We start from the raw sequence: 23,503 nt of genomic DNA, 5'->3' as shown, positions 1-23,503 counted from the left end.
AATTACCAGTCGACATTGAGAATCGGAATGACACAGGAATGAATTTTATTTAGTGCGCAAACTTTGTCAACTTATAGTTAAGTAAGTTTCATAAATACGTATATTTTTATTTTGTTGTGTTTTAGTACAAAAAAGAATAGTTATTGATAGCGAAAGATGTTTATTTTGTAACCGATTGTACGGTCACAGAGTCGTCAAAGTAGTCACGGCGGCGGTGGCAACGCGAAAGTCGTAACCAGTGTACTGGCTCGGCGCGCGTAATAGTATCCATATTTTGCTGATTTTAGGGTGGATAAAAATGTATAAAAAATATATTAATGACGCAGATAATGCTGTAAATGATTCTGCACCACGTTTTTTTGCACTGCTTAAAATTCATACCTGTATGAGTCATGACTTCTCCATGAGAAGAGGTCTATTATGACTATGACTTGTAGCTTGTAGTAGGACGATGAAATAGGCTGGTGGGAAAAGTGTAAACTGCCCAAAACCTGCCCAAAAGATGTTTTTTATTATACTGCTTATTATGCCGTATAGGCATCTAAAACTATCCATAATCATCTGGACTTTTTTTAACGCCTTAAGCAAATAATATTCACAAAAATATCTTTTAAGCCCCCAGTACACATTGGCTTGTGTTGGGCCAAGCTTTGCAATGCACAAATGTAGGCCACGATCAAATGGTGTTTACACATTGGCGCATGGCTCATTGCTGCCTGGCAAACCACTTGCGATGGACGTCGAAGTAATTAAGGCTGCGGCTATTTTTTTGCTCACTACTACATATATTTATATTATACTACACTACTATATATATTTTTACACGCAACACAAAAGTGTACTCTCCTCAGCGGTCGGTGACGAACTAAACATTGGCCGAATGTGTGTGAATGTGTAAACACCACCCGCCAAGCTGGGCCACGATTCCTTTGATGTGTGCCAAAAAAACCGACAACTCGCCGAATTCGCGCCAACCTTGACAAATGTCCGCCAACATGCACCAATACCCCGTGTACACATTGGTGATGGCGTGTATTGGCCGCACTTGGGCCAACGTGTACTGGGGGCTTTACGATTTTTCAATGGAACAACATCTGTGGATATCCAAATGGTGATAGTTGGTGATAGTCAATTTTCGTCTTGCCCGGTTGTTCCAGTGACAACTGACATAACAGACAAAGTGTCAGTCATTTTTCAATTTGTATATTCAAGGTTTAGGTTATAAATTGGATTAGATTAAAAACGTGGTATATTTCTGGCTTTTGCATCAGTGTATCCGGTGTTTACCTAATTTATTTATAAAATCTCAATCTCAGTGGTCTGAAAGAACAGAAAACAGCAAACATGGATTGGGACTTGAAATACGGCGAATTAGCGAAGGATAAAGACTTCGTTAACAACTGCGAGAGCCTCAAGGAGAATTTAATGGAAGTACAAGAGGTACTAGACCAATTGTTACCCCTTAAAGAACACTACGATAAGATGACACTGCCCTCACAAATTGAACTCGATTTATTCTTGGCGTTCACCTTGAATTCACTTCATTGGATTCATTTGAGGATACAAGGCATCGACCCGACGAAACACCCGATCAAAGATGAACTCCAAAGAATAAAAGCTGTGATGTTGAAATGGCAAGAAGTAAAAGATCGAGAAAAGCGGCCAGTTGTGGACGTAGAAGCTGCAAAGAGGTTTATCAAGAGCGGGTTGTATGATCCATATAAAGCTACAGCAAGACCACCTAACAAGAAGATAAAATTCTCTGATAATGATGAATGAATGCAAATCTATAATCCAAAATCATTTAAGACTGAAAATCAGGTTCCATGAGAGTAAACATGAAGCTCTCAGTATATCAATCATCCAGTCAGTCATTACTTCATCACCACTCACCAGACATTATTCACCATGAAGATAATCAAATGAGTTCCAGTTCCACCTCCAATTAGTAGATAAGTATTTAGCTGTAATGTTATTCTAGATTGCCAATATGTTACTTGTGTTCATAGATGTAATATACTAAACAAGATTGTGCACGCTCAAAATATATATTTACGAAAATGAACTCTATTCCAACGCAATAAGGTACTAAATTGGTTGCATAATACACAGAGGCAAATCCGAGCCGAGAGGGATAGTTATAACGGAGGCCGTTTGTCTCTTTCTAACACCTTGCCAGCATAATAAATGTTGTGATCAACAGTTTTGTCTTCCCAAAAAAACAATTGAATCACTTATATTTTTATCTTATTTTAACAATTGTAAGTCAACAAATTAATAACAATCACATTAATTTATTCGTATTTATTCTTAAAACATAAACAACATAAATTTTTATTTTGCTTTTTTTATTTTCTTGCGGTAACCCTGAACATTCTTGGCGCGTAATCAGCATTTAAAATTTTGTTTATATTTTTTGTATTTAATCAATTTAAACTATTAAAATGGTGAAAAAGTGTTGCGTTTATACTTGTAAAAGTGAATCCTATGGTGGTTGCAATATTTCGTTCCACAGGTTAGCTATAGTTCGGCCATTCAGAGAATGCGTTCCTGACACGTCGCGATTGAACTGACGACGTAACTACATTCATTGATTATTGATATAATAATGTTGTTTTAATGCTCCTCAATTGTTAAAACGGTAAACAACCAGCAAAAATATTTTTATCGTAACTGCAACGCCATTGCAAAGTTACGTCGTCAGTTCAATCGCGACGTGTCAGGAACGCATTCTCTGAATGGCCGAACTATAATAATAACATTTTCGTAAATCAAACAACTAGGGTACCCATGAATTCTTGTAATGAGTCAAAATATGGGTGGTGGATTTTAAAACTGTTGTACTATTGTTATAGCTTCCCAAAAAATGAAGAAAGGCGACATAAACGGCTCAGCAGTCTATATGTGAAGCAAAAATACAAGAAAAAAGCAGTCTTCACTTCGAATCTTCCTGCTTTTATACTGCTAATTCCCGCTAATTATTAAAAGCCTTTATTAGTATTTTAAGGTCACAAACTGCGTAAGTTAAAATTTCAATACCAATCTGTGTTTAATAATCTTAGCAAATTCGAATTTGTCTCACATAGCTTAATCTCATAGTCACCCTATTAGAAAGGGACAAACGGCCTCCGTACTAACTGTTTCACTCGGCTCGTTTTTTGGGTATATAAGAGTGCGGAGTCCTGTTTACTATATTATGTCTATGCTTGTGTTACATTGAAGGTAATGTGTAGGTATTTTGATTTAGTCATGATAACTGCCTACCCTAAGCATTGTGTCAACACATTGACCAAATTTTTGTGTTATTAAAATTTAAATTAGTTCATTATTTTCTTACACTGCCGTGTAGCCTGTACTCACAAAACATTGAATGCTAAATTGGAAATGTATGTTTTGTTTAAAAAATGTTGGTTTGAGCAAGTGCAGGGAGATCAGAGTAAAAAAAGGTTTTCTTTCTGTCATTTGTGTGAACTATTTAAGGTATATTGTTTGTTAAATAAATTAAGAATAAAAAAAAAGTTTAATTAAATTAAAAAACCTAAAAAAATTGTTTTTATAGCCTTTAATTTAGTATTATAGCCTGGATCTCTGTGTGTATTATACTTGAGCAAGGCAGGCTATTAAGATATCTAGTTCTCAAAATGTATTCTGCATGTTAGGTGAACTAGGTTTTTGTATTCATAATTTTAAACATTCATGAAGATTTAAAAAGATCTGTTGAATGAGTGTATAAATTCCCTGTTTTAGTCATATTCTAAGATAAGCTGTTAAGATTTTTCCTAGCTCTTATTTAAATACTCATGTGTGTTTACTTTCGAAATTCTTAGTACACAATCAATATGTATATACATGTACATAAGTTTTTAATAAATAAAAACTATTTTGTATCATAAATGGATTTTATTCAAACTATTAACATCCAGATCTTTTGTGAACACAAATAGGTCTTGTTTAAAAATACATATATTATGGTTGAGCTCTGAGTTTGTATGTACTTTCTAAGTATATCTTAGACACTCATGACTGTGTTTCAGATGGTACATTAGACTGCAGGTTAGATAGGCAGCTGCTTCTTGTAAAACACTGGTACTCAGCCGCATCCAAACTTAGATTGCAAGCCAACCTCAGTTGGTAAAAGGCTCGGGAGATGATGATATCAACATCCAGATATTGAAAATAGTCAAAGTCAATTTGTAGGAATGTTTCAAAGCTTGCTAGAAAGATAGACAAAAGATAAAATTCTTTTATTCAAAGAAGCCTGAAAATCTGCATTTTTTAAAGGTCAGGTTTACAAAAGACAGCCCCAAAAACGCCCCCATCACCACATCCGGTATTTCTGCTGGGAAGAAAAATTGTGGAACAAACTTCCCACCAACACAATTCTATTTGTTTAATTAATTTGTTATAAACGCTTACATTAAATAAATAATTTCTCACTACTGTCTTCATAGTTTAATAGATATATACATCTAGGTCACATCTGTAGCTTTCTACTTCTACATGTATTAATCTGTGGCATTTACTTACATAAAAAAAAACACCCAGTCAACAGCTGTGTCTATGGTCAACAGTGCTGTGAGTGAACAGTGAACAGCTGTGAAGCTAGTTATCGTAATCCAGAGCAAAATAATAATAGCTGTGGCTATAAAAGAACAGAAAGCTGCGAACATGGATTGGGACTTGAAATACGGCGAATTAGCGAAGGATAAAGACTTCGTTAACAACTGCGAGAGCCTCAAGGAGAATTTAATGGAAGTACAAGAGGTACTGAACCAATTGTTACCCCTTAAAGAACACTACGATAAGATGACACTGCCCTCACAAATTGAACTCGATTTATTCCTGGCGTTCACCTTGAATTCACTTCATTGGATTCATTTGAGGATACAAGGCATCGACCCGACGAAACACCCGATCAAAGATGAACTCCAAAGAATAAAAGCTGTGATGCTGAAATGGCAAGAAGTAAAGGATCGAGAAAAGCGGCTAGACATGCGCAAAACAGTGCAACACGAAGTAATGTGATATGTCATTACATTTCGTGCCGAGTAATATTACAGTTTACCATCACTTCAAACATCACGCGTGATGTGGCGCCATGCGATAGCACACTGTCGCGCATGTTCTAATGTAATACAATGTTTAGGTGTAATAGAACATAACACTTAACAGTGAGCGATATGATGTTTCATAGTGATGTTCAACATCATGATGACATGAATGAAAAGTAATGAGCACTAAGCTACCACCCGTCGCGCCGTATTTTACGAAATTTAACAAAGTTGATTTCCCTTCATACTTAAACCTTACAAATTACTAACGGTTTTTCCAGGCTTAGGACTGGCAATATTCATGGATTAAAAATAACTATGAAAGTGTAATGAAATATCCCATGAATATAGGCGTATTTAAAAATCAACTTTATGTACAATGATTGCATTTTTTTATATACATACTAAATATACTATATATACCTACCTACTATATACACATTAAATATCTTTATATTTATATTCATCAGAATTATTATACATTTATGTACATACCTACATACATTAATATAAAATATATACATAATATACAGTATCTATTTTTATATTATACACACATAAAGCTGTAAAATATTTAATTACAGCTAATAAATATCAATTCTGACAGTTTTTTTGTTTTGAGTCGTGTCCGTCTCTCATTCAATATTAAGCCAGCTTTGGAGAAGACACGCTCGCACGGTACTGATGTGGCTGTGATGTTTAGGCGTTTCAGCATATATTTATATAAGCGCGGATACACGCACTTCCGATCTTTCCACCACAGCAGTGGATTTTCCGTTCTTTTAATAAGCGGTTCCTCCATGTACTTATCGAACTCCACAATACCGGCTGCAGTCGGATTTTGGGGAATATGAGCGGAAATTTCTTCATCGAACTCATCCCAAATAGATCCAGTTTTCGGCTGAGGAACCGGTACTTCTTCAACAGATTCCTGCAAAACCTGGGTGCGATCTGAGCCAATTCTTAATTTCAAAGTTGAAGCAGCTCTTTCAAAATTACGAAAGTTACTAAATCCGCTTTTTTTAAAACGCGGGTCTAATATGGTCGCCTCGCAAAGAAGCGTATTATTTTCGACTTCTCCAAACCGTTGCTGCATCTGAACTTTCAGATTATTATGCATCTGCTGAATTTTTTCATTGCACTCGGGAACGTATTTGTTTAGAGCCCGGTTAATAATTTTACAAAATACTATGTATTTTGAGGCAGAAACATACATTTCACCACTAATCTCAACCGTTATTTCGTAAAAAATTTTTAAAAGTTCTGTCGCCTTTTCAATGGTCAGCCAGTCGTCCTGCGGTAAACTGATATCTGGACGCATTATTGCGAGAGTGGCGATAAGGGCTTCCTTTATTTTTATTATTCTTTGTAGGGCATCATACGTGGAATTCCAGCGAGTAACGACGTCTTGTTTGAGTTTTAGGGGCGAAATATTCATTTGTTCTTGTATCTCGGCCAATTTTTTTTTTGCAGGAGCGCTGCGGTGAAAATATTCAATGACATCTTTAACCCTACGCATAGTGTCAGATATGGCGTCCAAACTAGACTGCACTACTAAATTAATAGTGTGCGCATAACAAGACAAAGAGCGCCAGCCGCCTAGTCGTACAGCACTTAAAATATTTGCTGCATTGTCGCTGACGATCACATTCACGTACTGACGTATGTTCCATTCTTCAAATTTTGTTTCTAAGAAACTTTTGAGATTAAGGCTGGTGTGTCTCTCCTCAAACTCTATGCACCCGATCATTACTGTGCATAACTTGTGGGTGTCCGTATCAATAAAATGGGCAGTGATAGCAACATAACCATCTTGCACAGAGGATGTCCAGGCGTCTGTGGTTATACAAATAGCTGCAGCTTTTGCTATCTGTTCTTTAACTTTTTCCAGAACTTTTGCATACACTTTAGGAAGAATGCTCTCTGACAGAGTCTTCCGAGTCGGTAGTGTGTAGCCGGGATTCAACATTTCGACAAACTTCCTAAACTCAACTTCGTCGACCATGCGAAGGGCGTGGTAGCCTTTTGCTATCATCCGAACTAACTGTTCGTCCAGCTGCTGAATTCGGCTTCTAGGCAGAGATTTTTTCGTTTGAAGATAATCTGCCATTGTAGGTCCCTGCTGAATCTGCCTATGGCTTACCAATAAATCAGTGGCTGTCTCAGCTTGTGTACTGCATGAAGGTACCTGTTGAACATGCTCCATAACGCTATGCGAAACATGTGGTTCAGTTTCAAATGTTGTAACCGTTGCCGGTTGTCTGCTGCTATTTATTTGGATCGTGGGGTGAATAGATTTCATGTGCCGGCTTAGACTTCCTATCGAGCTGGACGAAACTGCCAATATACGGGAACAATAGCCGCATTTCGCCTTTTTGCTGGGTACAACTTCATCGAAGTGATTCCAGAGAGGGCTAAATTTTCTCTTACTCGCCATAATCACTAATAAAATGTACCTACCTACACGACGAACTTGCAAAAACGAAAGTCTAAAAGCTAAAATGTTTCTAATTACAGGTATATTTACAATTTTACTAACTTATTGTCCTTATTTACAGTTTAGCACATTTAGTGTTCAGAATGTTCACAGTCCAATACTATCTACACACACACAGTTACCTATATTGATTGCAATCACTATCACCTATCACACTTCAGAGATACAATTATCGAGAGTCGACTGTATTTAAATAATGACACGACCTTGACCGCGTAAGCAAACAAATAAACTAACTAAAAATATCGAAAATAACCGAAATTTGAAAGAAAAAGACAGTACAGTAGAAATGGAGTACATAGTCCATACATTGTAAAACGATACAACGGGTGGTGTCAAGAAAATGTAAACCTTTTGCAAATTACAATAGAGTCCTAAATAAAATGTTAAACCACCTGACCGAGCGAAATTCAAGTCGCGCACGCCATGTTCGGATCGGAACTTACGAAATAAACCGAACATAGCCGAATAGAACGCCGACGGGCGTTCGGTCGGGCAGGCTCGTGTGACACGTCACACGAGCCTGCCCGACCGAACGCCGTGCGCTCTGCATTCATTTCATTCATCGCACAAGTCATAAGTGATGTCGAGAGCTGCGCGACCGCGTAATGTTTAGTGTGATGTGTGATGCTTAATTTAGTCGAGTAATGTGTGATATTACTCTACGCGGTCGGGTAATATTACGCGTAATGCATTACTCGCATCACTTACACATGTCTAAAAGCGGCCAGTCGTGGACGTAGAAGCGGCAAAGAGGTTTATCAAGAGTGGGTTGTATGATCCATATAAAGCTACAGCAAGACCACCTAATAAGAAGATCAAATTCTCTGATAATGATGAATGAATACAATTCTATAAGTAATCCAAAATCATTTAAGACTGAAATCAGGTTCTATGAGAATATAAACATGAAGCTCTCTGTACATCAATATTACACATCCACTCAGTCATTACTTCATCATCACTCACCAGACATATTCACCATGAAGATAATCAAATGAGTTCCAGTTCCACCTCCAATTAGTAGATAAGTATTTAGCTGTAATGTTATTCTAGATTGCCAATATGTTTCTAGTGTTACATTCCCCACATTTTGATTTAGTATTTAGTCAAAAAGTTGCCTACCCTAGTATGTAAGCATTGTGTGAACACACTGACCAAATTGTTGTTTTATTTAAGTTAATAGTTTTCTTGGATTGTTTTGTTGCCTGTACCAAAGCCAGGTGACACTTCCATGGTCCACGCAGGCAGTGGCTCATAGGTAGCAGGGGTGATTACAGGGGCCTTAAGGTATTTTGTTTTGTTTTTAAATTAAGAATAAAAAAAGGTAAAAGTTGAATAAAACCAAAAAAATGTGTATAATTAGTATTATAGCCTGAATCTTGGTGTGTATGTCACTGGAAGATAACAAGACCTTCAAGTATATAAATTTTCTAGAAAAATTATTAACTCTTAAGTTTTAGAACAAGAGTTAAATTGAATTATTTTACCCCCATATTTTTGCAAAATCGCTTTGCTTAAATTAACTTGCAGATCTTACTATCTTCCAGTGACTGTATAGATTGAACTTCAGCCAGGCAGGCTAGTTTAAGCAAACTAGATTTTTCTTTTTTTGTTAGTTTAATTTTCAAGCATACATGATGATTTGAAGAGATCTGTTGAATGAGTGTATAAATTCCCTGTTTTTAGTTGTGTACTATTTAGATAAGCTGTTAAGATTTTTTCTAGATCTTATTAAATACTCATTTCACAACTAACAATTTATACAAATTATGTACATAAGTATTTAATAAATAAAAACAATTTGTATAAAAGAATTTTATTCAAACAATTAACATCCAGATATTCAAAATAGTCAAAGTCAAATTTAGGAATGTTGCAAAAATTATTAATTCTAATAGTAATTAATTATTACAAGAAACAGCACATTTAACATCAAGTTGAATTTAAAAAATGCGATAAGTAAATATTATATCTAGCTTTGCAATGGAATGGTTTACAAAAGGTAAGAAATCTTTGTTCTTGTGCTCACATCAAGATCAAATAATAAAAAATATAGCAAGAAAAAAAAGAAACATAAGTTCAGTACATATTGCAAAACCAAATACAATTCACAAGCAACAATTATACATATTAAAATAAATATCCACCAGTCTTCTTGTACTTCTGTCCATTGAATAAATTAATAGATTCATAAAATATTTTATTATTAATAAATAACTCATTAATTCCTACTCATAATTATTATTACTTGATAAAACATGTATATTCAGTAAAAGATCATCCTGATAGATTGCACCAAATACATACATAAATGGAATGAATAAAATGTTGTCAATGAACAAAATTCAGGAGACAATTTTTTGAATGTGGCAAGTTTATTTCTCAACCTGCAGTACAAGTCCAGCTGCAGAGATATTGTCTCCAGCACCAGCTGTGAGCTGAGCTTCAGTGCATATAAGTACAGGGGCCACACAGATATCAACCTTCTCACCATCCACCTCTTCGTCCCAACAAGATACTGGTTTTGTGGGCTCAAAGAACACTCTGCTGGTGTTATCATTGTCTGTGGTAGTTGAGAAACTGTCATCAAGCAACAGCTTAGTTTTATCCAAGAGAATATCTTGGCTGTTACATACATATCTGTGAGCTGTCAATGATGCCTTTGCTGCGGCTGCCTCAGTTCTCTTCCAGTCAGAGTTTTTAACAGTCATTATTGCCTGATAAGCAAGAGTATGTACATGGATACGTGTTAACTTACGTTTGCTCTGGTATCGTTCGTTTTGGCGTCTTATCAATAAAAACGTTTTTCTCATTTGATCTAAGGCTGTTGCTACTCTTGGGTTGGAGTCAGCTACGATACTGACTTCACCATATTCTAGTACACTGTATAAATTTGTTAATTCTTGTTCATTCATTCCAACTGAGTCTACAAATGGCAATATTTTGGTAGTGAGGTGCTTCAGGAGCTCCAAGTCCACATAACTCGCCATTTCGAAGTGAGCCAGTGTAGTCAGTGGCTGTGATAGTATTTGTTTCTTAACTAAGTCCAGTCTCTCAGCTCTTAAGTCTGTAATCAATATAAACAAATGATTATTTTTATCTGCTTGTAAACAAGCAATAATTCCTATCTGAATTAGTAACTATTTAAGATAACATGTTATTATAATCAAAACATTAAAGTTGGCTGTATCTTTCTTTCTTCATTACTAAACAGTTAAAGGAAAAAATATATAGGTTAGTGTATGACATACCTTTACCATCTCCAACTTTAAAAGGATAGTTATCCATCATCTGCAGTCCACTAATGACTAGTAAGTGTGGGCTGAAGCCCGGCAAGTGTTCATCAAACTTCTCCAGAGAGCTGAGGAGGGGGTTGTTCTCATCATTATGTACTATGTATCTATTTGCTCTGGGTGCCTTCAGGGTCCCAAACTCCTCATCAGCCTTGTACTCCAGAATCATATGCACATCATCTTTCACAACCTCATTGTCCTCTCCTCCAACAATCTGGATATCTTTAGGAATGTATTTCTTTAGTTTCTTGCTCATTTTGGCTGCAAATAGCACTTTCCACCCTTCTATGTAGAACCGTTTAGCCATAAGTGGGGCATTGCCTCCAATAGCCCATCTTGAGTCGGGCAGTTTTAAAGCCTGTTCAATGAGTTCATCATACAGCTTTCCATTGGAGACGAAGCGCCTGAAATTGAGAAAAAAGGTTTAAGTATTAATGTGAAAAATGTTTATGGTTCTAGGAAGGTCAAGTAGAAAACAATTTTATAAGAAAATTAAACCTAATTATAGTTACTTTAGTGGCTAAATTAGAGTAGTTATTACACATTAACATGTAGCCTTGTTTGCAATTCTTATCAATGCTAAGTGTACCAAATGTTAAACATACATTTTAATGGTCATTTAAATAACAGATAACTCACTCGGCAGCAGCGCCATGTTTGAAGAAATACGCGAAACTTTTGAGGAACTCCTCCTTGTTTGAGATCTCATTGAAATGTTCAGGGCTTCCTTTCAGGTCTTTGTAGTTCAGTAACGAAGTGGCGTTGACGAACAGATCGTGACACGCGCCATAGCCAAGCGCGACTTTCGGCTGTCGTATCCCCGCGCCAACCTTGTTCTCACTCTCCAGAAATAGCAGATGCTCCTTCACAGGAGATAGCCTCACGTCGCCTATGTCATTTTTGCGGTAATAAACAGCGTACAGCACGAAACAAAACGACAATATCGAACCAAACTTCACCGGAACACCAGCCATCGTACAAATATATTATGTTTATGTATGTAACTTACTGATTGGAATGCATAAGTGATTAGTTTTATTGAGATCCACGTCACCTCATCGTTTTAGTACAGGCATTTATGTATTTAGTATGATTACCGATCTAAATAATTAATATAAAAGTTCGACCCCAGGATGACGTTGAATGACAATGACAAATTATTGACACTTGGCCATCGATCGTATGACATTTGTTGTTACGACAATGACAGCACAAAGCGATAATGTTGAAAAATTGAAAATTTGCAGGTTTTTAATTTTGTACCTAACGTATCATATCAAAAAATATAAATTCCTGTAAGTTTTGAATGATCACTGGAATGCTTTTGTGGCATTTCCGAACGCCACTGCGCTGGCAACATTCAAAAAAACAAGAGAGATAATTTTGCAAACGTTCAACGAAAACTCGGCAGAAATATTTTCCCCGTGGTTTTAATAACTTGTCTTTCGTTGATTATACTCAGTAGAAATATAGCATCATCTTGATCTATAATTTTCTTTGCAAAACCCATATGACAAGTGCAGAAGGGAACCCTGAGATCCGCCCCCGACCTACTGACCCAAGTTTTATATATTTCAGATTTATTCTTAGTTAGATTTTATTTACAGTACTTTGATGTTTTCAGGATCGGGAAGGGTAAGTAGAAAAAAAACCGGCCAAGTGCGAGTCGGACGATCGGTTAAAGCGGCAACAGAAATATATCATCTGTGAAAATTTCAACTCTAACCAACACTGTTTATGAGATACAGCCAGGGGCCCGATTCTCCTAATTTTACTTAAGCGACATACGATTCACGTTCGACTCGGTTCGACTGAAATCCAATCCCGACTCGATTACGATTGAAGCGTATGTGGCATTCCGCTATTTTTTCTTTGAAATAAGTAGTTTTCATCCTTTTCTGTCATTCAATAATGAATATTTTTTTCTGCAAATGATTTACGATTGCAAAATGATTGTACAGCAAACTACCGTACAGTAGACTGCACATCAGTGGTAACTGTCATGCACCTTAACTCAATAGTAATAAGTACGATTTTCCTATAAAACTGTTACCACTGACCTGAAGTTGACTGTACCTATAGACTAAAATCACCAAAATAGCAGACCAATCGCAAACCAATCGAATGTCATTGGAATACGATTGGTCTTATATTAGTAGCAGAATGCCCGATAAGGTTAAGACTGCTATTGCGATCATATTGCGATTCAATTTCTATTCGATTTTGACAATATTAACTTGGGAGAATCGGGCCCCTGGTGACAGACGGACGGACGGACGGACGGAGGAGCGAAAACGATAGGGTCCCGTTTTTGCAATCATATTGCGATTCAATTTCTATTCGATTTTGACAATATTAACTTAGGAGAATCGGCCCCTGGTGACAGACGGACGGGACGGACGGAGGAGCGAAAACAATAGGGTCCCGTTTTTGCAATCATATTGCGATTCAATTTCTATTCGATTTTGACAATATTAACTCAGGAGAATCGGGCCCCTGGTGACAGACGGACGGACGGACGGACGGAGGAGCGAAAACAATAGGGTCCCGTTTACGTTACCCAAAGGATAGGGTACGGAACCCTAAAAAGCTTCTGGGCTATTTTACTTATGTAGGTAGGTAAGCACTTATATTATGTTCTCATGTCAGCCATGGTTTGTGTGATTCTATCATTTTATCCAAATCTGTTTACCTACTTGTTTAGCCATCGCTGATCCGTTTTAATTTAATAGTAGGTAATAAATAGAAGTGGGTTTATGCTAGAAATAAAAAAAAAGCTTATATCGCTTTCGCTACCCCTACCTACGCCTTGCGGCAGCATGGTGTGTCTCATAAAAGTGGTAGATATGAGAATGTTAGTGGTAATTATTCACGCTCGCAGCATCCGCTAAATCCTCACACCCTGCCGCCAAGGAGAAAAATCTTTTCGCTCCGAAAGTTTCCATCAGATTAGAGACGTGGTTAACTGTGTATCTATCTATAACCAATTTACCAACCACATCATACTCAGAAGAAGATAAAAGACCGTCAAGTCCCAGTGCCGTTAACGGCCAATGTGTCGAGAAGCGAAGACAGATAGTGTAAATTGGAAAAGCCTGTTCGCGTTCACGCACAAGCATTGTTGAAGACCGACAAAATATTTCTGCAAACAAATCACCGATGGAAACCGCGATAAGGCTCACTCCTCGCGTAACTCTCGGAGAAGTTGGTGCGTCCGTAACATCAATATTGTTTTAACATTTGGCTATCTACAGGTATGTAAGTAGGTACTTCATTAAGGAGTGCGCGATCCTCGGACTCCGATATCTTGCGAATGCTTTCGAAAGCCAAAAAACATGCCGTATAAGGTACAACCGGTCGCGTCGCTCTCCTAAAATGGAAGCATGTATGATGTTAAGAGCTTTAGGCGTAAATTGTCTGTGTCACGGTGTATCGTAATTAATTTTAACAAAGTTCAAGTGTTGCAATTTATTTTTATCTGTTGGAGCTACTTGACCTTTTGGCCTACCTACTTTTCCAAGTTTGTCGCTCTGTAACTGGGTGAAATTAAAATTCGTATAAATATTTAATGGCTCCTGTTATTATTACAGAGTTATACTGCTGTCCCTTGCATTAATTCAAGTGGTCTGCACTTGAATACAAATTCTAAAATGTTGTTCTTATAGCAATTTTATATATTAAAGTCTTTAGATTTAATAAAACGTATCAAAACTAATGTAATTCTCAACATTTTATCAAAAAGAGAACAATGAGCAAACTTATGGCCTGAGTTAAGCGCCTGTCTAAATTATAATATCAAATTCTGCTATCTGATTTACAAATTTACATGTAGGTACTCGTAGGCTCGTTTGCCAAAGATTGTTTCTGAACAGAAGCTGTATACCTAATGAAATGAATTAAAGGGGACACAAAACCAAAGTCTTAATTTTTAGGTGATGCCTAATGTTCACTATGCTATTAAAATGATAGCATAAAGCTTATGCATCGCCTTAAAAATACCTTAAAAGGATAGATTTTATCATCGTTCCCTTTAATTTTAATATCTCATAACAACAATAGACACTACAGCTACCATAAAGAGAGATAAATATTTTTTTAAGGCACATGTCAGGCTGAAAAAGTATAAAGGTTCCAAATAAGGCACAGTCACGTATTGTCGCCAAAATAACGCGGAGATGAAATCTGTGTGTGGTGTAACTGTCTGGCGCCGGTGGAGGTATACTGCCACCTCTGATGGTACGAACTTGGGACAATTAGTCCCATAAAAATAGTAAAGAATTGTGAACTGACGAAAGCAAGGTTTGCACCTCGAATATGTGTTGTGACAAGCATGTCGATCTGACCAGCAGTATTGAGTAGGTAGCTTATCGCTATTCCGTTACGACACCCTTCTCACAATTCAATTAAGTCTATGAGTAATGCACTATCAGAAGCAATATTGATATTTCCGACAAAGTTCACGAATGTTTATACTTACTCCAAGTTAGACGTCGACGCGCGTTTTGGGAACGCGCGTCGACGCCGCGTTTTTATCCTGCAGAGCAGTTTGTTGTCGTTTGTATCGATACAAACGCGAGGCACCGGCGCGTCTGTATCGATACAAACGCGCGTTTGCATCGCGTCTGCATCGCTCCAAACGCGCGTCGACGGCGTGTTTTTATCCCGCAGAGCAGTTTGTTGTCCTTTGTATCGATGCAAACGCGCGTCACCGGCGCGTCTGTATCGCTACACACGCGCGTCTGTATTTATACAGGTGTGCAAAGGTCTACAGGCTGCTTCTGACTCTCGTGCGTATCGCGTCTGCATCGCTCCAAACGCGCGTCGACGGCGCGTTTAAAAAACGCGGTGTGCATAGGCCCTTAATTGCCGAAGTTCATAGCATGTATGTTCGTAGGAGGCTCGCCAGTATCGGGTCGTATGATTCATGTCTCTGAGGTCAGGATTACCAGTTCGAGAGAAATGAATGACTTGCCGTCGTATTTCAAGCGATTACGTCTGCCTACTGTTTATTATTAACAATATTATTTCAATTTACATTTTATACGCAATCTTTTTATAGAAAATGTGAGTCTTCAATTGCAAATAGTAATTACGGATGAAAAATATATAGAGCAGGTTGACAACGGAAAACAAATGACACTGGCAATTTATTCGTAGTTTTCTAGAATTTTGGATGATGCACGTTTTTGTTATTTTCATGTGCGTGGCAATGGTGCATTTATTCCCTCTAGTTAATGACCTTGGCCTACAAGCTGCTGTGGCTTATTATAACTATTATCTAAGTAAATAAAAAGTGCCTCAACGAAGTTCGCTCTGACGCGAGTAAACGGTTGCACCTAAGTTCAGCACAGCAATTGATTAAAAATACACGCAGGTACTACATATTCATAGATTCATAGCATCTCTAGATAAGGTGTCCAGTAATTAGGATGGACAAAATTTAATTCTAGCGAGGCACGTTTATCGATATCCATTCCATAACATTTGGACACTGAAGGCGACGTTCAAACTGTTATTAAATCAAATCTATTCGGAGAAATAAACAGGTAAGTAACTACTACTAAGTATCATTCTATTTATGTATTTTCTCGCTAACCACACATTTTCATGTCATTGGGTAGTTACCTCTATGATGAATAAAATAGCCCGGCGAATTGAGAACCTCCTCTTTTTGGGAAATCAGTTAATAAATGGAAACATCTCATGCTGGAAGAGCTAATGGCGCAAACACTAGTTTGGCGCACACTTATTATTTTAGTTTTGTTCGAAATGGACACTAGCCAGCTTTCTATAGGTTGTATGTAGGGTGGCATTGAAACATATAAACGTCACATTATACCTAAGTATGACTATCATACAACAGGAGACCAATAATTTGTCAAGGATCTACAAAACCTTGGAATTATATCACATTATACCAGCTTCAAAACTGACAAAGATCTAAACAATATCTATAAGTGAGTTAGGCACGAGTTAAATGCAAATAGTATAAGATTTCTAGGTGTGATACCAAAGCGGAGTAATTTCGTCTCTCTATATGGTTGTAAGTGTTGACAGGCCAGTCATTCAAAACTGAATGTTAATCAAGTGTTGATACATAGTTGGGTGCATTTATTGACTAGATTATTCTCAAGTTACGAACGATTAGTGTCATTTCACACTATGGCGCTAGGGCCTAATTACTGGTGATTTTTTAATTTAAATGGTTCTAAGATTTCAATTAGCGAAGTCTTCTAAAGGCCGCGGGTTCCAAATTCAAATCTTCAAAAAGTCGAGACCATAGATATATTATGTAGATATGTAGTATTTTATTTAAGGTTTATGAAATGGAAACCGACCCCAACAAAGTTGGGAAAAGGCTCGAGAGATGATGACGAAAGTTCATGAAATGAATACTTTTTACTGAAGAACTGACGAGAAACCAGTACGTGAAGGTTAATATGCAAATATAAAATCAATCTTAAGTGCTTTATGCCTTTATGGTAGCTGAAAAACAACAAGCTGTTTTAAAACTAAGAAGATAATAGACATTATTGGTTCAGCTCTGTGGTTTTATGTTATCTGCATTGAGCGATGCGTGAAATTTTTTAGTCAGATTATCTCTGTTATCTATCTACTCTTAATTAAAACACTGAATAAATAATAAGTATGATTCTTGCGTTAGAGGTAAAGTTTTTGTCCCAATAATGATCCTTACACTAGGTTCCTTCTACGTCTTCGCCTATAAGCACACAATTATTTGCATTTGTTTTGAACTTGAGAGTTTTTCAAATTTTAGAAAAGCTATAAACATAAAGTTTTAATGTTTTTCCATCACATGTTTGTGAGTAGGTACCTAAGTAGTAGCATTATGATAGTTTTATATATAGTTTTGTAATCCAACACCTAATCGTGTCTGCATGTGACAATGCACTTCTCTGCTAGGGGCAATGCACTAAAAAAAGCGTTCGTCGACCAAAGCTAAGCTGCACTTTTTAATATTAGAGCGGGTTACAAAATGACGTAGGTAGGTATGTAGAGTACCTACATAGTATGTAAGTTATGAAATGGGAATTGGAAATGAAATCGGACTTTTGACTCCAGGATTCGAAAGACTTAGGTACTGTGGCCCTAGAATACGAAAAGCTGTAGAAGAAACCTGGGGGAGTTTTAGTCAGAAAGTCTATCTGCCCCTTCTGCTCCACGTGAAGCGTAGAGAAGCGTGATTTCCTAAGTAGTAGAAACTACCCAATACATACTTATACATAGGCGTATGTCTTAGTAACCTTCATACCAATAAGTGTCTGTGATAATATTTCTGGCAGTAAGGTTTATTGGCTAGATGCGCTTCATTGTATTGCAAGCTCCCAATTACCATAGTAGAAGGCCAATTGCAAATATCCGTAAATGATGTCAACCATTGAGAAAATCACGCATGCCATATTTTAGTGCAAAATTAGAACTCAATCAGCAATTACTGTAGATCTGACTTCAGAATCACATACTTACCTAAGTGTAATTAGTGATTGTTAGCAAACGTTTCCGGACTCGATCATCAAGCTGTCCCTTAAATCGATACACTACAATCGATTATCCTCGGAAGATCGTAAGATAGTAAGCTGCCAGTCACAATATCCACGTGAATTAGATCAAATTGAACCGCGTAGTCGGCAGTCAGCTAATTGGCGACGGACGACTAACAGGCGCCTCTTTGCTCTGGAAATACGACAAAAATGCTGTTAATTTTATGAACGCTTTTAAATTAAAACTTGAGGGTTAGATATGTATCTGTTAAACGTAGCAATACGCTGGTTTTTGTTGATGGTTTCGGCTGAAAACGTTACGACCCAATTCATTTAGCATACTTTTAAGAAAGAAGATGCATCCTCTAACTTTGACGCTATATAGGTATGCTTTCGTAATAGTGAAAACTTTATGGACATTTTATTTAATTTAGGAAATGATAAAGAGAGCAGAATGTGTGTACCTATGGCCGGTACCCATGTATTAAGGAAGTTGTAGTCAAATAATTTCAGCAGCGTTCAATGTAAGTATTTTGGTATATTTTCTTAATTAGGTAAATATCCAACATATTACACAGCTTAAAGGTACCTAAAGTAAAACAAGAATTAATGAATTAATTTACCAAGATCATGCACCGTGAAGAAATTGCTTTACAACGAGATGAATTAAACATATTTTTATACATATTATTTCCATTATTGTTATTTGAACTTCATGAATAGGTTTGAAAATATAACATACCATACCATGTGTGGAGTTTATTTTAATTAAAATGTTTCTGGCTGTACGCATGTGCGTTGATTTTTTTGTTTTTATATCGTCATGTTCTTTATTTAAAACTGCACTTGACAGCATGAAATTTAATTTTGTACCCGTCACTTGTATTTGTTGAAAAAGTTTTCACGTGTAGGTACACAACACAATATGCCTAGCCCTAGCCGAAGTTTATAACAAGATAAGCTTTTTTTTCCCTCCTACTATGTATTTAATATAAGTTCTCTTAATTTTTCCTGTAACATGATGATGATGACATGATAATTAACTAATTTTGATGATCATAATCATGGTAAGACCAGCCTTAATTAAAACAAACAAAAATTCAAACCTCATTTGAAGCTAAGCCGTTGATTAGCAGCTATCAATGAGCTAATTGGGGCAATCAATCGCTCAGGACTTTCATCAATCAATAGAGCCATAATTATTTAATTGGGATCAACTGTCGTAACGGATAGTCGGATAGACATGGGAATCAGCTGGCTTATTCGCTAACTTTCGAATTCTCAGATGTCAACTGGCCTCAGTTGTCATCGGAACTTTGATGTCAACCTATAAGTTCAAAACATTGGTATTCTGTATCGCATGAAGTGGATATCGGTGGATATCGTTACACGGTTGCTGACGCCAAAACTACGATGACAACTTGACAACTCTATTTTTTTATCGACTATTATACTGCTAAGTAGGAAATACCCTATTAGCATTACATTACTACGTTTGAGAGAACGCTTTATTTTCAGCGTGTTATATATTTAAAAACAATCTGTGGCGGTAAAATTCAGTATTTGCTTTCTATTGTGTGTGAACTTGGTGTCTAAAATTCCGTGTGGTTGAACAATATTTTAACTGAGAATATTGTGAGTATTGTAGTTATTATAAATTTGACAACGTAAACAATATTTTGATACGTAGATTCCTATGTTTTGCATGCAAAACAAAAATTGGTACACTACAGGAAGGTAACTTTACGTACTTGAGTAGGTCGTCCCATACATTGAGAGCATCGGTTACCTCTACTAAATGAAGGTTGAGACATGCTGCAAAATAGTAACATCAAATTATGTAATATTGGTATTTATTTAACTTTTTACGTTATAAATTCTTACTTTTAGCTCAATTGCAACAGCAGTGTTTTGTTGAGCACGTTGCAGAAACGGACGTAACTCTGCCGAAACTCGCTGAAACCTTGATTTGTTGATACGGAAATTTGCCATGAATTCCTTCTCCCGTAAATCCAAAGAATTATTGCAATCTCGCATACGACGTTTCTGGATTCTGGATAAACTTCGTTTTGTCTCTTATTCCACAAATGCCAGCAAAAATACACCCGAAATTTTTATTCCACACAAAGAAAGATAAAACAAATAAAAATAATACAATTAAAAATAACACTGTCAAAAAATAAAGGAAACGACTCAGGGTTTGTATTTCTATTGGAATCGCAAAATTAGAGAAATCTAATATGTCTGATGCAACAATATAGTATAGACATCCCAGTGATGAGGCATAAAACACTGCTATTTGTAGTGTATTTCAAAAAATGACATTTGCTATCAATTTGATGTCCACTGGGCTTACGGAATCGCAATATAACGTTTATCGATACAGAAATCGCTGTCAAAATGAGTCATGGTGGATATCAGCCTGTGTCGATGCTGATGACGTCATCTCATTTGGTAACTGGCGTTAGCGAATAAGAAAATAGCTGTTTGACAATTTACTGATGTACACTTTACCAATTGATGATATCTGCGAGCTGTCAGTGGAGTTAGCGAATAAGGCTACAGGACGGAAATATGAAGAATTAGGGGATATAGACCATTGCAGAGTATTTGATAGAGATACTTACTTCGATACCATGATAGCTGTGCATCACCTTAAGGTTGACTGGAAAGTCCCATGTTGCATAAAGTATAAATAAATACTTACCTATAAGCCGCGGTCGTTATAGCCAAATATTCAGTAGGTATTCGTATGAATTATTGCAGTCATGTAGTTTACAAGCTGTTCAAAACGTCTACTGCTGAAACAGGCCTACCCCGAGCTGGGAGAATTTTCCCACTTACATCGTGCTGGGCACGGGTGTTGGTGAGTATAAACACTGCAATAAAATCATATTATGCAGTTATACATATGTGCATGTCAAGGCAATGCTGATCCGGTTTTAACTTCTAAACAAACGTTATTTTAATTGACTGTTGAATGGGTTCTCTGAATACTAAAAGTAGGTACCTACTTATTACCTACTAGGGTACCAACTTAAGCTTTTTCATATTCGTTCGCAAATAAATCACTGCCTCGGGTAGCATTCCGATGTAATTTGGTGTTGTTATTTACATGTTTTTGCCATAAAAAATGTTGCCATTAATTGTATCATTACATAAGTAGTGAAATAAGAATTTATTCTTCCAAGAAAAGCCGGTCCGCAAGGCATTCTTGTGACCTTTCCGAATTGCCTGAAGTGAGGCTTTAGACTTCATTAAACGTAGGTACTATTAACTGACATATTTTTAACTGAAATGGGCTACTTTATACTAATTAATCTTTAATGACTGCGTTAGATAAGTATCTGGATAAAAACACGAAAAATATAACGTTTTTTTTCTGTGTAAGTATTCTGTGTACGAAAAATATTACGTGTTTGTTTCCCCCCAATATTTAAACGAGTTAATAATTTTTTTATTGCTTATCTGCTTTTATTTTTATGTTTCATGTTTTTATTATCTGGGTCAATTAAAAAAGGGACAAAGAATAGGTTACATCAGTTATATGCTAATTACACTACCTAATTAAGTTTACCTACCTGCTTAATTTAAATTATAATACCTACGTACTTATGTAGTATGCTTATCGTACTTGGCATCTCATAAACAGTAACTAGATATTAAATAGAATTCCGAAACACCTACTAATGTTAATTCTCGAATACCGATCCACAATAGTTCCAGCTATTACTGACTTTATCAATTAGTGTGACCACGCTCAATACTGTTAACTCAGGAAATGAAAAACTAAACGAACGCAATTAATGCAATATAGGAATCTGGTTAAAAACTATATGAATCAAATATATCATTAAAACTTGAGAAAATATGATAAATTACTAATAAAGTATGCTCTCGGTAGCTGGGTCTGTTTTTGTTGAGATTTTTTGAATTGTATCTAAGTCTGCAGAGAAAACTGACGTTTGGAGCGGCCATATTGGATTTTACCGTTGCAATTTGAACTTTGTTTCTTTGTGATAAGTATTAAGGAATGTTTCGTTAGGCGTAAGTATTTGTTCCGATCCCTCAGGTAATGACCAATTAGTGCAAACATTGGACTTATCTTCAATGAAGAGAGATTCTGTTACAGTGTTTTTTGTTCGGTGAACAAACTCATGAATGAAACGACGTGGAACGTTTCACAGACTAGTTCCAGTTGTTTTATTACTTAGTTAACTATGCTTGGGTACGTGCTTTATAATTCGGAAAACAAAGTACGGAAGCGTCTACCTAAACAGATTTTTTGTTGATTGTTAATAAGTCTAGATTTGTTAATATCTTAATTTTTTCCACTTATTCTTGATGGCAGATGGGGCCGAAAAGTGCTGGAGTGGAGACCACGGACTAGCAAGCGCAGCGTAGGACGTCCACCAACGAGGTGGACAGACGACCTTATAAAGGTCGCCGGAAGACGCTGGATGCAGGTCGCTTCCAACAGGTATCTGTGGAGATCAAAGGGGGAGGCCTATGTTCAGCAGTGGACGTCCTATGGCTGAGATGATGATGATGATGATGATGATTCTGTGCTTTTAAACATCACAAGATGACATCAGTTTTTGAGTGTGAGTGCGTCGTAAAGGGAGTTTCATTATTTTATTGATGTTTATGTTACAAATCAGTTTTGAGAGTCCGAGGAACATTTTATCCCAAATTGAACTAGGTACTTACATGCTGTTCCTGCAACTTCTCTCTAGACCCATTTACTGTTGTAAATGTGTCTATAGGTTGTAATGCTCTATTCTAGTATATCGAAGTTATTTATTAACATGTATAATAATCTTATCTAATCTCTTGATAACTGATCTACAACACAATTAAAGATATTAGCAATCAATTATCAAAGTATCGCCTTCACGAAACATTTATATGTAATTGGATCCCATTCATTTGAATGAACGCGTACTATACCGTTCAACACTTGCCTTAAAATATAATAACCACCTTTATTTTCTATGACATAAGTTTCATTTTTCATTGACAGGTGTCTCAGGTCGTTAATTTTAATGTAAACAGTCTCTTACCTAAGGTTGGGTCCAGTGGAATTACCCAATCTATATTTTCCGCCAATTTTCATTATTATAGTCTTTATGTGGTTGTGTTAAGGTTGAAAATTGC

The 23,503-nt window shown here is 36.5% G+C and overlaps 3 protein-coding genes across 3 annotated transcripts; 2 read left to right on the top strand and 1 right to left on the bottom strand.

The window, feature by feature from the left end:
• The first annotated feature begins 1,157 nt into the window (after positions 1 to 1,157).
• LOC124636208 (nuclear nucleic acid-binding protein C1D-like) lies at positions 1,158 to 9,362 on the top strand. Its single transcript, XM_047172153.1, has 3 exons — positions 1,158 to 1,344; positions 4,669 to 4,978; positions 8,268 to 9,362. Exons 2-3 carry the CDS (start codon positions 4,669 to 4,671, stop codon positions 8,390 to 8,392), a joined length of 435 nt encoding a protein of 144 aa, XP_047028109.1. The 5' UTR covers positions 1,158 to 1,344; the 3' UTR covers positions 8,393 to 9,362.
• Positions 1,338 to 2,081, top strand: LOC124636207 (nuclear nucleic acid-binding protein C1D-like). The gene has a single exon (XM_047172152.1). It carries the CDS (start codon positions 1,345 to 1,347, stop codon positions 1,777 to 1,779), a length of 435 nt encoding a protein of 144 aa, XP_047028108.1. The 5' UTR covers positions 1,338 to 1,344; the 3' UTR covers positions 1,780 to 2,081.
• LOC124636206 (ADP-dependent glucokinase) lies at positions 9,352 to 11,999 on the bottom strand. The gene is made up of 3 exons (XM_047172151.1): positions 11,484 to 11,999; positions 10,803 to 11,248; positions 9,352 to 10,618 (listed from the first exon to the last, which is right to left on the bottom strand). The coding sequence occupies exons 1-3, from the start codon at positions 11,816 to 11,818 to the stop codon at positions 9,927 to 9,929; spliced, it is 1,473 nt and encodes a 490-aa protein (XP_047028107.1). The 5' UTR covers positions 11,819 to 11,999; the 3' UTR covers positions 9,352 to 9,926.
• Positions 12,000 to 23,503: the final 11,504 nt, after the last annotated feature.

This window comes from Helicoverpa zea, chromosome 14, assembly GCF_022581195.2.
Source record: "Helicoverpa zea isolate HzStark_Cry1AcR chromosome 14, ilHelZeax1.1, whole genome shotgun sequence".
NCBI lineage: Eukaryota > Metazoa > Arthropoda > Insecta > Lepidoptera > Noctuidae > Helicoverpa > Helicoverpa zea.
The sequence above is the reverse complement of the archived record's forward strand: the minus strand, read 5'-3'. Positions and strand labels throughout refer to the sequence as shown.